Source organism: Falco cherrug, chromosome 1, assembly GCF_023634085.1.
Source record: "Falco cherrug isolate bFalChe1 chromosome 1, bFalChe1.pri, whole genome shotgun sequence".
NCBI lineage: Eukaryota > Metazoa > Chordata > Aves > Falconiformes > Falconidae > Falco > Falco cherrug.
This window is the reverse complement of record NC_073697.1, coordinates 15478709-15494593: the sequence shown is the minus strand read 5'-3', so window position 1 is coordinate 15494593 and position 15885 is coordinate 15478709. Positions and strand designations below refer to the sequence as shown.

Here is a 15885-nt window from a genome sequence, read left to right as displayed (position 1 = left end):
GGTCTTGTCCAAAGCTGCTCCCAAAGTCACTTCTCTAGACACAGCTTGCTCTTTTGTTCATACCATAAATTATCCATGTACATGAAAAGAAAAAACATTTTTGGCTTTAAGGAAAGAAGCCTGGGATGAAAGGATGAGGACATGTCATCATTCCATTAATTTAATTCATTTGTTTGTTTACTGCTTAGCGTCTGGTCAGGACCGTGCAAATAAAAAGCTCTATCACTATACATTCTTTTTTTTCATGTTACATAACAAAAGACTCAAAACAGTTACAAGAGGAATAAGTAGTGTTCTATACAGGCAAGATGTTGAGGGCAAATGTAAACTGTGTTGTGCTTGCCTCCACATAAAAATGTAGCTGTAAAGATGAGATTTTGATCCCTCTAATTTCACTAACCTTGCAGATACGGGTTTTGCCCCCTGTAGAAAGATCCCCAAGATGGAACAGCAACCAGCAGCAGCAATCAAAAAAAAAAACCCACCCTATATACAATACAAATTAAGTTGCACCAAAACATAAGGTATTTTTGTAACTAAAAAAAGAGGAATTCATACGTAAGACATTCCAAATATAGACATATGAAAGCAGTTAATGAAGGCAATAAGGGAAATAAAATTTCCAGATAAGTAAACACAAAGAATCATTTCTGTTGTATCACAAAGCTACATTTGCAAAATATTTGCATTTAGGACCGTAGCTTGAAGGACTTCTACTTCTCAAATACACACATTGAAACTCATTTTCTGCTAGGTCAATCATCATGACTACTAGGCCAGATATAGATATAGACACAACTCTTCTCATGGGTCTTCCAAGCTGTATTACTTCTCAAGTAATGAGATATCAGCCCTCCAGGAAGGCATTTCCAGTCCTCAGCTCCCTCAAAGCAGGTTACAGTACTTGAGCACTACCTAGAGATAACAGCCAACAGTTCCTCAGGTGCTTGAGCTCTGCAACAGCTGGATGAGTCTTTCCAAGACAAAAAACACATTTCAGCTCTTCTTAAACCATGGCATCCTGTCTTACCTAGGCTCAAGTCTCCTTCGATTTTTCTCTAGGCCCTCAGCAGAGTTCATCTGAGCAGAGGGCCAAGTTCCTACACATGAGATTCAAGGGCGTAACACACACGTTTCCTTAGTTCATTACATTAACTACACAAAAATTTCGGCTGAATGTCTGGAGCTTAGCCCCATTTCTCCATAAAACACTGCAAAAGACTGCAGTAAGAGGAGAGAAACAGGTGCCAACAATAAATTTTAATGCTTGACTAGCTCACTCCCTATCCCCCCAAGGAGGGCAGCCTTCCCTGTCAGGTGCAACCCTACAGAAGCCCACAGGAAAAGCAGCAATGGTGTTGGTAGACACACAGATGTGTTTTGTACAAAAAAAATGCTTTTTAATTGTCCATAGAACAGAGGAGTGTTTGCAATTCTTTTTAGCATTAGATTCTTCTAGAAGTAAAAAAAATAAATTATGCAATGCATGCAGGTAGTTTTTTGGTTTTTTTTTTAAAGTGTTGAATCTGCTGGAGCACAGTAACAGCTAAGCAAGAGGCACAACAGAAATTTGAAACTGTGCGTTTTGAAATGACTGAAAGCATGAAGGAAAATGAGGCATAATAAAAGTACAGTAATATTACCACAGAGCAAGAGTGTTTTAGAGCAGACTGGAAGAAAGTCAGCTTTGTTCCAGAAAAGCTTACAGGCTAAGAAGTTGAATGGACAAAAGCTTTGGAGAAACAATGATTTGGCTTGTAACTGAGCCTGTCAATTGGACCAGACCTTTTCAAAGAGAAAGCATACAACCTGATATTTTAACAGGAATAAGGTATTGACAATGTAAATTATACTGTTTTGTTCTCGAAGCACTGATGCGTTTCAAAGGCTGAAACTAAGCAGCGTTCACAGTCTCTTAACCCACATAAGCTACAAACCCAACCTGTGACAGATTTCTAAGAACAGTGACCCACTACCAAAATGGCATTTTGAACAGTTTTTCTCAAGTCCTTGGTGGCCTGGCAGCATGCTCCCTCCACCTGTTTTGCAAGATGGTGGGATTTTTATTTTTTTTTTAAGAAGCATTTTTTATGTAATCATATTTTCACTTAAATCTGCTGCAAGTTTCCTTACCAATTTTGGTTTGTTCCATCATACCTACATTCAAATATTATACTTTTTAAAGCGTGCAACTCTTTATGCATGCTTGACAAAAACACAGATTCAACACAAAAATAAGGTGCTCTCCCTCCCCTTGGGAAGACAGCCCAACTTTTGAAATTTAAGGCTGAAATGCCGCAAGTGCAACACAAGCCTCAGACTCTTTACCATGAATTTATTCATTGCTTCTAAGCTCACTTGCACCAGTTTAATGGAGGAAATGGATAAATTTCAAAACTGAAAAACACTCACCAGCAACAAAGTAGCTAAGAACCTACTCCCAACCACCACACACTGTACAACTGTCCTCCAAGGCCCAGATTCAATTCACAGTCCTGAACAGTTTTACCCTGGATGCTCAATTTTCCTTGCCAAATTAAACAAAGCCTTTTTCTCCTCTTCAAGGACGTGCAGTTCCAACCAGCCAGGTGCACATATAAAAGCTGGAGAGAACTAAGGGAAGCTGTAACGACCAGATTTATTGAGAGGCAAAGCCTTCTCTCTAATTTACCTAATGGGCTGATAACCCCCATATGCCCAGTCCTCTCAACTAAATAGGCAACAGCAGGACATTTATTCAAAGGTGTGGGCAGTAGTAAAACCACAACCTGTTTAATAACACTGTGACTTTCCATCTCTGTAGATTATTTTTCCCTCCCAATGCTCCCTTCCTACAGAGGACAACCCCATCATGAACAGTTTACAGGAACTTCTGATTTAGCCTTGGCCTGTGATGGCCACATTGCTTCTGAAGGCCTGGATGTTTTCTCTCTATTTTTATCCTGAAAGATGAGCAAATGCACAGGAGGAAAAAGAACAATAAAGGGAGGAAGCAAAAACAGCTGGAGTAAAAGGCATTCACAAGTAACAGGGTTGGCTGCAAGAAGCTCTGTCCATAGGTGCAAGTAGGTACGGAAGAATGACAACATGACATTGAGGTTGTCTGCCGACAATTGCATAAAACATCTGTTTAGAAAAAGAATTTGAGGATAGCTTAAACTCAGACACAGACTTCCCTTTCCAGTATCTTTCTTCCCAGTGAAATATCTAAACATGCACTTTGGATAGCTGGCATACATCAATCACAGACGCATAACATGGGGCATTTTAAATTGCAGCCACTGTAGCTGCCCTTTCTTCTATCAAAGTTACACTGAAAGAGCACAGCCTCCACAGGAGCTGCTGGGCTGGAGCACATGTGCCTACCTCAACTCACTGCAAAATACAATGGTTAGTTCAAACCCGGTAAAGTAGGTGGGTTTGACTTAGCAATGAGACAGATTTTGGGTGCTGATTAAAATCGACAACTACAGTAAGTGGCAGCAACCACCAGCAGAGAGAGATGTAAATTCCCTAAACAGTTTCTTAAACTATTCTGCCAATATGTGCCCAAACTCATTTGATCGTATATTTTACGCTCATTCAATATTCCAGAAAAGTATTCAACCGCTCAAAGTTTCTTAATTTGCCAACTCAAAAACATGAAGACTTTTAAAAGATAATCAAAACACTGAGCAGGTCATTAATATCTCAAGAACAACTGTCTTAGAACAACAGCAAATCTGGTCGAGAAACTCAGAAAAGTGGCATTAGATCCAAAAGAAAACCCCATCAGCCATAAGCAAGACACAAAAATTATCTCAAAAAGCCATAACGCACCCTTATCAAAACATATTGCCAAGATTCACACACTGAGGACTATCTCCCTCAAACAGCCAAGCCCCTGTTTTTTAAGTCAACATGTTAAGCACCACAGTAGTGACTGAAGTTGGTATTGTAAAACAAAGGCGCTAAAGCCAATGTAAAATATATACATTAATTATGTTATGTTAGAAAACAGCTGAAAAAGAGAAGTATAGGGATGCAGCTCTTCTGTGCTGTTTCAAAACACATTTCCAAGCACTCTGTGTCCAAAGTGAGCCCAGAGCACCTGGCCTGTATGCTGCTCCCCTTGCTGTACACCGGGGGTGGGGGTGGGAAACTATAGCACTCCAGAACAGACCATCTCCCCTCCCTGTCCCCTTACAAAAAAATCTGTGCCGATCATAAAGAGACATTATGCCTTACTAAAGACTATCAAGTTGACTTTAGACTGACTTGAGAACCGATACTGGTGTCATAAGCTCTGCTTGTTAAAATTTGCAATGTTTTTGTAATAAAGAGCTGGCAAGCCTAGGAAAATTTTAGGAACAGCATACACCTGGCAGCCTTAGCAATGGGTCTATTTATTTAATTGCAAGCAGGTGTTTGCACTTTACAGACTGTAGGGCAAATCTTCCCTTCTTCCCAACTCCTAAAAGTCAGTATTATGATTCTAAAAGCCTTATCATTAAAAAAGAAAAACATCAGGAAAAAACTTCCCCACATGAGCTACCAGACAACTTCTCCAAAAATTACAAGCCATTCTACTTACTTCTAGTTTTCGTTCTGAAGACTGGCAATGACATTAATCACTGATGTCCTCTTCAACAACCACACCGTTTATCTAAAGCTGAAAAATTACTTATTTCCCCAAAACAAAAATCACTCCAACAATAGCCTGTCAGGTGTCTTAGCACTGAAAAAATCCATGTAAATTCATGTAAATTCACATTTTCTGAAATCCCATCTTCTAGTTCACTAGCACAATGCTCTACTTTTATTACAGAAAAAAAATGAACAGTGGAACATCTTCAGGACAAAGAAGATAATGAAGCTAGTTAGTAATCCAAGCTGAAAAGACATGATTCAAGATGACAAACTGGCATCCTTCACAGAATGAGCTTGACACTTTTTTATAGCTACTGACACAGTAATGAATGCTTTACTTCGGGTGGAGTTAAATGCAATGCTCTGTAGAGTATTTTCTTAAAAGAAAGCACTTCCCTGATCCTTATACAGAAGCAACTTTATCTACAAGCAGCAAAAAAAGAAAAAAGTACTGTCTTGGTTAATTAGGCCCTAGCTGTGGCAATTATCTTGAAAGGAAGGGAAAAGCAATGTTATATTACATTATTATAAGCAGTTGTTTCTTAAGAGAAAGCTGTATCAGATGTACCCCAAAGTACCCATTTGCCTCAGCTTTCTCACATTTCCATTACTGAGCTGAATTCCAACAGAAAGGCTTTTTTTAAAAAGGTATGTACTGCTCAGTAGCCTTTACCATACAGGATCTAGCGCTGCCCTAGTAGTAATTTTTATCTGACTGCGCCCTAGCAGAGTATATTTCAAGTTAACTATCAGTGTATTCACTTAGAGCATTTATTTGGTTACTGTTATCACACCTAAATCATGCCTTATAACAGAAGTAAAGCTCATTTTTAGGTGCTAACTAAAAACTAAAACAGCTTTCTAAAATGCTAAATGTGAAGATTTATTAATTCATAGCTCTCACTGAATACAGGGTACAGGATGAATTAATCAAAGATACAGTCCTAATTAATCACTGCTGATTTAGGAAACTTTGCACACAAGTTCAACTGAGACCCCCTCACAATATTCCCCACTTCCTCTGCCTCCTCCCCCTCTAGTTAAATAAAAATGACATTATGTCTTTGGATTCTTTTGAAATCTTTGGTCAACATCCATTTCTTCTCTATAAGTTATTAGTATGTCCTATATTAACTGTTTTACTTTACTTCTTTAACATGTATTGGAGAGTCAGTAGAAAAACATTTTTGTTGCAGAAAATTCCTAAGGCTTTGAGAGCTGGCACACATCATACCTTCAGCTAAGTGGTTTCATAAGTGCAGATTATACTAAGGGAAGCTTAAAAAAAATGGACAATTAGTGCTTAAGAAAACAAAGCACCATGGCTCAAGTGATCTGAGTGGCTTTTATGCTGTGTAATTATGTGGATTACAACAGCCTTTACAGTTACATAATAATACCCATACGGATTCAGACCAAAAGCCTACCTAGACCAGTGTCTGAGAGGTCAGCTACCACCCCACACTAAAAGAACTGGCCAAGGAAAAAAAATAGGGGTTTGGCCAACTCAGACATCAGACTGGGTCTTGGGTTTGGATTAGGTTCTTCAGTTAACTTTGTTAAAGGAAAAACAGCCTATTCTACTAGGTCAGAGACGGGATTGGGAATGGCTTTATTCCCATTGCCAACAACACTTCCTCTCTGCTTAACTTTTTGATGGCAAACTTGTAAAACAATGAGTGACTAATAACACCTCAGAGGAAAAGAAAGAATTCACTAATATTTTTTTTTTCTCATGAATGCAAAAATACTCCCTGCAGTAAGCCAACATTCTTCAGTAACGTTTATCAGTAACTCTTTATATTCCAACAAACTCTACAGATAAAAGAAAATTAGTTCTTGTTTTGTATTCTGTCTGGAGAGTGCAAGGAATAACTCTTCCATAAAAAACATAAAACAAAAATAGCAATAAAAAACAGCCACCAGAAGCCTGAGCATGCTGAGCTGCCTGCAGTGACCTGCAGTGGACAGCGAGGATGCCTGTTTTCCTCCTCTGCTGCACCAAATACAATGGTCAAGACCTCACAGAGCTGAGCTCATGACCCAAAACCTCAGGGTACAGGGGAAATTATCCTGCTCTCAGCTGAAACAGACAGCAACATAATGAGGGACAGGCCTGCCCCAGTGAAAAACCCCACAATAGGGCTGTGGAGTAGCAAGTTGCTCAGGGTGGAAGCAGAGGAAGGCTGCTGCTCAGCACTTAGCACAAGTGATAAGACTATTTGAATACTGTGGTGTCCACATGGCAGTAGATGGTCCTGACTTGATGAAAGGTTTTATGATGCATTTTAACTGAGAAGCCCATGTGGGGCAGTCAAGGCTTCCCTTAGATGGGCGCTGCATATGGACCAACTCTTGAAAGCCTCCTAAGGAACTCAACTTTTCTGTTTTCCCAGCTTCTCCATCTTTTGTCTTCATCAGCCCATCACAAAGTCCCTGCAGTTGACCCAAATGGAATTCTGCTCCGATTTGAGCCTAAATCCAAGAATGGGGAGGCTCTGCTTTCAGGACCCCATAATAACTGTGAGAATGGACTCACCAGTATCCTTTGCATATCCCCCATGAGATGCCCAGGGCAAGACCCCCACACTCATGCTGACTCTTCCCACTCTGTCCTGAGGTCTCATAAGAAGTGGCAGCTCCTGCTGTACATTTATGGAAAAGTCTCGCCTCCCAAAAAACAAATCTTCAAAAACCCCAAACAAAGCTCACGTTCATGTCAATAGAACAACAGTTGGACCACCACAGGGAGAAGAATCAGAAGCAAATACATAGTATTTATCCATTGTATTCTTCACTTCTAACAACTTGTGTCTCATAGATTTTAAGAGCTCAGGACTAAACCTGTCAAGTTCCTTTCATATTTCAGAATAAGGATTCTCCTATCAGGCACCTTTAAATTTAGTTTCTCTCAACAGAAGAACAACTAACACCATCCAGAAGTTATTTATAAACTATTTTGAACATCACTTGTTTAACTGAACTGGAATCCCCTGAGAAATATTGCATTTCTATTTTTAAAGGCATATGCATATACTGCTCATATTTACTGATTGCCATCAGTAGAAAAAAAAATGGTCTTTCTGTACTCCTTTTAAATACACTTCACCACCATAACAAAAGGAAGAGCCACCTATTGTTTATTCATTCTTCCAATATTGAGCTTGAAATAGACAACTCAGTGATTCAAACCATTACACAGGAAACGAGACAGCTTTGAGTCAGTCTTGTTTATCTTTCCATCAGATTCTTGAAACAACTGAAACTTAAAATTGTAAAGATACACTTGAAATATGCTTCATACTAAAAACTCAACAATTTAAGAATGCAAAACATCCTTCTTTTTTTCTCTTTTTTTTTTAAGCACTATAGTCCTGTGCTATTTAAAAAATCAATTATTCCGAGTTTTAGGCAGAAAATATACTCCTATACAACTGAAGAGACAAAAAGAAAGGAGCCAGAGAGGATCCACATCATGTTACTGGCTGCTCCTGGGAGACACTGATGACTCCTGTGATTAGAGGGGAGTGGCAGCAAGTATCTGCTTCCCACCCCTCAAGATGTAACCCAGTGCAGGCAGCATCAAAGTCATGTACAAGGCTGCATGTCAAGCAGGAAGTGGGATCTATACAGTCATATCAGTTATTCACACCTAGAGAATCCTCACAACATTTGTTGTAAGTCACTGCTTTACAAGTAAAATAACAAAAGCACCAAGGGAGGGAAATGCAGGCAGTCTCTATTGCAGTCACCTCATTTCCCAGAAATTTAAGAACAATGGTGTGCCTACTACATTTTATATTGCATAGCCCATTCAGAAAAGCTTATTATGCTCACATATCAATTAAACACATGTAAATTTCGTAGTCCGCCTGGTTCTAGAAACAGATAAATACCTTAGCTATTAAGATAACTTTTTTTTTTGTTCAAAAGACTAAAACAATTTTCAAAAAACTGTAATCAATTGTTGCCTAAGAAGCAGTCATTTAAGCCCTTGAAATGTCCTGCGTTATTATCAGACTCTCTAGATTGTGGAAAGCCAGTCTTTGTGCAGAAAATGCAGTTCTGACAGAAGTGAATAGCTAGCTCTGCGTCTAGACCACTTCTCGAGCTTGTTTTTTGGAACAAATATTAATCCCATCTGGTCTCCTGACAGTGTATTAATCAAGTGCCTCAAAGAATTCAGATGCTGATGTTTTCTTCTGAAAACACAAGGAGGACCAATACCATAGCCACTGGGGTTTTGACTCCTCCTTGTGTTTCCTCTGGTTCAATTTGTCTTTTAATGCCTGTTGAACAGTGGCACTGCCTCACCAGCAGCAGAGGAAGACAACTCAGCCTCAAACCTGTCACGCAGGGCACTAAAGAGGCAAGAGAACTGCAGAAAAATGAAATGCGTAAGGAAGGATCTAACATTTGTTTCCACTTCTCAAACAGGTATGTTGAAGCACAGATGTTTGTTAGAATAAGGTACAGCACCTAAACACAAGAAGAGAATTTTTGACTGTCATCTCAGAAAGGAAGGAATTGCTTCAGACCTCAACACCAGGCCGGATCTCCGATAGCTTCTCTAAATATTTCTAGGCTAGCCCTACCAGAGTACTTCATTAAGCACCCTCAAGCCAGGTAGCTCTACTTGGCACACTTACTCCCTTGGCTCCCACCACACACAGCTAAGTGCGCCAAGCACTGCACACCAAGCCAAAGTTATCAGCACAGGATTCTGATGTGGGTAGGAGGCTCAAATGAGTTATGGCTTTCCTCACCACTATCAGCTCCACACTTTCAAATTAAGTTCTGTACATGTAACCATACATGAGAAACTGAGGGTTTGGGGCAGTTGCCAAAATACTGTCTAGATGCTTGAGGAACAGAAGCGAAGTGGAATGATTTCCCTCTACCGTTCTTATCCAAGTTTAAGGAGACTTTTATACTTTGCACTCCAAGATCTGATGATTTATACTGACACTTAAAGTCACAGGTTTAAAACAATCCTCAAGGAACACAATTTGCAGTAACTAAATATTAACCGGCCAGAGAGTAAAAGTTACAAACAAGTGAAATATGATATGGCATTTTCTACCTTTTTTAACCCAGGCACATCAAACAGAGACAAAAATAGGGAAGAATATTTATTTGCATGAGTTATCTCTGTTTTTAAAACCCTTACCGTATCCAGGCAGCTACACTGCCCAAACCATTGGCCAAATCCCTCTCAGTTTACTTTAAAGGAAACATCCTGAAAGCCTGGTTCCCTGCCTTCAGAAGTTTTCCATGATACCAAAGATGCAGTACATTTCTTGACAACACAGTGCCAGATCACTACATTAGTGTTTTATTTGAGTAATTGGTATAGCCAATCATTCTACCAGATATTTATGGGACTACACTACACTACTATATCTTAAGTTCAGTGGAAGAAATTATTACAATACTACACTAAGAACATGCATTAACATGGTCATTCAAAGAAATAACATTATTCCCACATAAACCACGGCATAACTAACCATATATAAATATATATATACACATACATATTCAACGAGTAAAATGCAAAATTAAAAAATAGCATCACATGTTAAGAGGCCAAAGATGTAGAGATGGTAACTAGTGCCATCACTGCTGAACTGTAAGTCCAGTAATTCCTGAACGTACTTAAAATTTTGACAAAGGGGTATTTTCAGCAGCCTCTTCACAGACTTCAAATGCATATACACATCCATCGTTATGTTGAGACATGCAATTCCCAGACGCTCAGCTTGCAACGCACCGGTAAAACTTGAAACCAAGTCCTCTCAGTGGATTCAACACCGCAGCTCACTTCGGGCTCGGCACCGCCAAACACAGAAGCCAGGCCCGGCCAAGAGACCGGGCAAATTCAACAGGCGTTACGAAGTCTGGAGCTACCCGGCGCCGCTGCCGGCGCTATCCCTTATCCCCCCTCCGCGGCGAAGGGCTGGAGAGGAGCTATATGGCCACAGCGGCTGGTGGGGGACCCAAGGGAGAGGCTGGAGAAAGCCAGCGCAAAACTCACTGCAACAATAGCAAGCGCCGCCGGCTCAAAGGCGAAACCTCTCGGCGGCGGGCAAGCGGCTACAAGCGCCGGGCCCCGAGCCGCCAGCAGCCGCCCTCGCAGCCACCCGGCGTCTCTCCCCGCACCCCTCCACTCACTTTTGGTCGCGGCAATCAGGTTTTTCCCATCCTTGAGCAACTCCTTGATAAACTTATTGGTCTTCTCCAGCTCGGCCTCATGGGCTCTCACCCGCTCCCTGAACCAGGGGCTGTCCAGGTAGCAGTCGCTAAACTCCAGGGGCTGCAGCCCCATGGCTGCCGCTCTGCCAGTGCTCGCCTCCCCGCCAACCTCTCCCGGCTACGCCACAACAGCAGCGACCTCCGCGGCAGCCAAGGCGCAGCGAGCGGCCCCGCGGCGGTGGGGCGGCAGCGCGGCCACAAAGACAGAGCAGCGGCGGCTCCCCCCGCGCGGGGCTGGGCGCAGGCAAAGGCGAGGCGAGCGGAGCCGCCCTCCCCGCTGCGAGGGGCGGCGCGGCGCGGCCCGGCACAGCTCAGCTCGGCGCGGCAAGGGGGCGCTCCCGGCCCGGCAGCCCCACCGCCGCCGCCCGGGCCCGCCTCCCGGCCGCCCCGCCGCGGCGGTTACACAAGGCTGTGTGCCGGGGCACGCCTCAGCTCGCAGTTCCCTAGAACCGCCCGCTCGGCCCTTACGGGCATCCCCGGGCAGGTGCACCCCTACCAGCCGCTAGGCCCCCCAGGTAGAAGCCTCCCTTGTTCGGGGGCCGCTGCGAGGGGGCCCAGCAGGGCGGGTGCCATGGGCTGGGCGGGAGAGCCCGGACCGCAAACACAGCGGCTTGCCGCAACAAGCCGCGGGTTACCTGTCCCCATGTGGCAGGGCGGGGGGGAGCACCGAGCCTGAGCCGCCGCGGGTGCGTGGTTCACCCCGCGGAACCGGCCGCGGGCGTTAGGAAGGGGCAGGGCGGCCGGCGGGCTCCCGGTCCCGAGCGAGGGGCGGTGGCGGGGCCCGCCTGCCGGCAGAGGGTCCTGCTCGCGTGTCTGGCCGTGCAGTACCGGGTGAAGCAGAGACAGCCTCACCTTGATGTCTTAATTAATAACATAGTACAGGCAGTCCTCATCAACAAGTAACTGCAGCAAGAGCAAAACCTCGAGGGAAGACTGCTCAACGCTCAATTGCTTCAGTTAATGTTAGGAAACGAATGAAGAGAACAGAAAAAGTTTATAATTATACTTGCATTAATAATTCAGCAATTATTTCATGGTTTTAATGGTTTAACAGTAGTGCAATTCATAGTGATTCGGTGGGACTTTTTTAGATGATTGGGAGTGTATCTCTTAGTCATGAATATATGCATAGATGTCATCTTCATCTACTTCATTTTTTGAACTCCAGTCTATTTTGTTTTCTGTGTTTTGTCAAATTCAGTGTTGGTTCCTGCTCCTTTTAAGCAATGAGCTTTGCTATTAATTTGAACATATTATTGTTGGGCCCACAGTTAAGCCTAGTCTACATTGGCCACAGAAACAAAACAGAGCTGCCTTTTGTGGATATAACTTAGATGTTGAAGACTTGCATTTAAAAAAAAAAAGCTTTTTTTACTTGGAAAAGTAGCATCTAAGATTTTTAAAATGACCGAGATGAAGATAGCTGGCAGTGTTACTATCAGCCTTCCCCTGCATGACCCCAGGCACTGACCTGCCTGCACAAGTCATGTATGGCAACAGGTGTGCACTTGAGAAATCTCATTTAAAATTACCCCTGTTTGTAGAAGTGCATCAGGTAGGATTCAATTGTGAGAACATTCAGGGAACAGTAACTATATTAACTTCAAGAGTCTGCTTCAGAAACTAGACTGGGAGGGTGTGTTACCCACCTCACTGTGGTCACTGAGCTCAAGGGAGTAAGCACAGAATTCCATGATCAAAGGCAATGATAATGTCCTTGTTCCCCATGTAGATGAGGAAAATAAGAGAATGCAACTGTGTAAAGAAAGGGGCGGGGAGAGGGGGCTTGACATGGAGGCTCACAAGTAATCATAGTTCCTGGAAGTAGTCTTAAAAGTGTGGTCCCTCCAAATCAGTTGCTGCTTAAAAATGCTGGTGATATGTCTGAAATCACAGCAGGTGCTATTGAGAGTAGACCCTGAACATTCATCCTTTCAGCTGTCCCACCTGCTAGATCACATTATCTGCTGTCATACTTATCTTCTAATCTGATTTAACTGAGAAGTTACTATTCAAAACTCCATTTAAAAAACCACCTTAAATAACAAACAATCCTTATCTCTGTTTAGATTACTGAGCAGCATTTCAAGAGTAGGTGTGCCTTCCATGAATAGTTTGTTTACTTTGTCCTGTAGTTGTCTTTAGGATTAAAATTAGAATAGTATCTTTCATGCTTGTTTAAAGTTACTATAATTTCCCTATTGTAGTTCCACTCAAGTGTTATAAAGTAATTGGCTTGTGTGCCTTGTGTGGTGTTGCTTGCATTCAAATTTAAAAACAAGATGAAAAAATTTGAATGTTTAGCTTAGCCCAATGTTTTTTAGCTGGCAAAAAAAAACAGGTCTAAAAATCTAGATTTGTCCTACCATAACAGGCCCATTAGGGGAAATTGGTCCACTTACCTTAATCATGTGAAACAAAAATGTATTCCATTCTTGTTATAGCTAAAAGGAGCAGCAGCCGTAGTCCAACAGAAATGCATACATACACAAAACATTTTTCCCAGAATAAAAGGAGTTAACTGTATGTACATAATAAGGTAAGGAAGCGAATTCACTATTAAGTTGATATTCTACACTGTTTATCCAGTATTGGTATCCAGACAACATACTGGATTCCCACCACCAAAATTGTTAAACATATCTTTTCCTAAACCTGACCCACCAGTTCAAAGCATTGTCAGACCCTGAAATGGCAGAATTCAAACTGAGATGGAAAGCTGAGGAGAAATAATAACTCATTAATTTAAATGGACAATAATTACCTATCTAATAAGCAATAAAAGGAGTTGTACTTTCTTCACTAATTAAGGCTAGAAGTGGTTTTTATATTAGCAGTTTAGAAAATTCTCTTCTACCATTCCTTACTCAAGGTCATAAAAATTAACAGCCACCTTGTAGCCTCTTTTTAAAAGACTACAGCATAAACTCACTGCGTGAAGCTCTAGTAACATCCTGTCCATGTATTGTGTATTTATATTTTCTGTAGTGATTTTCCCCTCAATGTTCAGTGCAAGCCTGGTTTCAGGAAATACCCTCTTCAAGTAATTTTATACAATAGGCCTACACCAGCACAGCATTATGCTCTGTTCCATCTTACCTTCCTTATGCTCTTGTCTGATTGCTTCAGCATCCTGATTTTCATGAAAGACAGTGTTCTGATCTGTGGCTGATTGTGTCTCCAGTCTGTATGTTATAGAGAGATGGGTTAGAAATTAGTGAATTTACCTCCCAGTTTTACTCACATTTCATTACAGAGCCTTGATATCAGATCCCACCATTTGCAACATGCAGCTGTGTTGAGTTGTTGAAAATATTATTAGCAACAGCATTCTTCCAAGGTAATTGCAGCTTCTTCTCTTGTCTAAGCACTTTTATTTCTGTTAAGAGTCCCGTTATGGGCTTATAGAATGTTTAAAAAATAACCTTCTAACTCTCATCTTGCTTATGACTCAATCATTGCTGTTGGCATGCAAGATGTTAGGGGGGCCTTATGCATGTGTGAGGTACCATTAGGCTGCATCCTTCCTCTCCTCTTATCCATGAACAGTACTAACAAAAACAGACTAATCCCTGACCACCCATGATAGAGATGAAAGCTATTTATTCTACTGTCAACCAATTTGATGATTATTATGGTAATCATATATACAGCTGATAAGATGGGCACTCCCTTGTGGCATTCCTTTATAGCACAAGCTTTACCCAACAAATTATTTTAGTATGCAGCTGTATGCTTTTTCAGTGTTGCAAACATTATATTTTGTGGCCAATTTTTTTTCTAAAGTGTTCCATTAAAAAGTCGTGAGTATGAGATTAACAAATATCCTACCTAGCCTATGAACTGAACTGACTCCTACAAATACCAAGGATCTTACACTGCCAGCTTTTAGTAATCTTCTCCCACAAATAGGTCAAAATAGCACACAGTACTACCTGATTTACACTCAAAAATAGGCACTATAAAGTATTTACGCTATCCATCTGGCATTTGCTCTGACAGAAAAAAAATAGAGCTGAAAAAGTCTGGAGAATCATTGAGCTACCAAAATAATGGCTCATTACAATATTTGGTACAGTCCAGCTCTTGTTACACCTCACTGTCCATGAGTGATAAGTATTCCTCCTCCCCATCCCACTGGTGCTAATATTTTCTTTTTCCCCATACCATCATCCTCTAGCTAGGAAGCATCATTAAGAAAAATTCAGAGAACCTTTTTCCCCATCTGTAACTAATTTAAAGTTCATAGCTTTTTTTTTCAAAACTGGAGGAAGGTTTGAGTGCTTGTTGATACCATTTGATTTAATAAGATATGACATCATCCTTTACAGCTCAGTTCATATATAAAATATTTGATACTTTCTGATGCAAATATTTGCACATCCTCGTGGGCTTCATTTAGCCCAAGTGGTTTTATTAGTTCTTATGTTTGTCTAGTGTGTCTTTATCTGTTCATACTAGTGTCCTTCAGGTTGCCTGTTCTCGGGTTTTTGGCTTTGGGTGTCACTTCTCTCAAAACGTTTGTAGACTTCCCCTCTCATAATATTTTAAAGTAGTAATTAAGTTTGCTGTGGATTACAGTTTAACTGCCACTGTGTTTCATTTAGGCTCGTATTCCCCCTCCAGATGTACTATTTTCTTGTTCAAAATCTTGGCCTGACATTTTAAAGTGGTACTCATTTGTTTCTCAAAATTGAAGGCAGATACAATATTCACAGCTGTAAAAGCCTGGTAGAGCTGCATTCATGCTTCAGTGAAGGAAAGTAAAGATGAACAGCTTCCAAACATTTCATAATTAGTAAACAATGCTATGGGCTGTTCTTGTTCTTGTCCCAGAAGTAGGGCAAGACCAAATGAACTCTTGCCTTGTCTAAAAAAGATCTACACTCTGGGGCCCTGCATGTGTTTGCTCCCCAATGTAGGCAGCCTGCCAGGCTCCACACAGAAGGAAGGTAAGTGTATCATCATAGGCATGGGAGGGAGCGAGATAGGGGACTGGGG

The 15885-nt window shown here is 41.5% G+C and overlaps 1 protein-coding gene across 1 annotated transcript in view; it reads right to left on the bottom strand.

Moving 5' to 3' along the window:
• ARHGAP10 (Rho GTPase activating protein 10) overlaps positions 1–11144 on the bottom strand; it is a 155129-nt gene extending 143985 nt beyond the window's left edge. The window contains exon 1 of the mRNA XM_005440899.3: positions 10804–11144. Coding sequence (XP_005440956.1) covers positions 10804–10957 — 154 coding nt within the window. The 5' untranslated portion in view covers positions 10958–11144. The remainder of the gene's footprint in view (positions 1–10803) is intronic.
• Positions 11145–15885: the final 4741 nt, after the last annotated feature.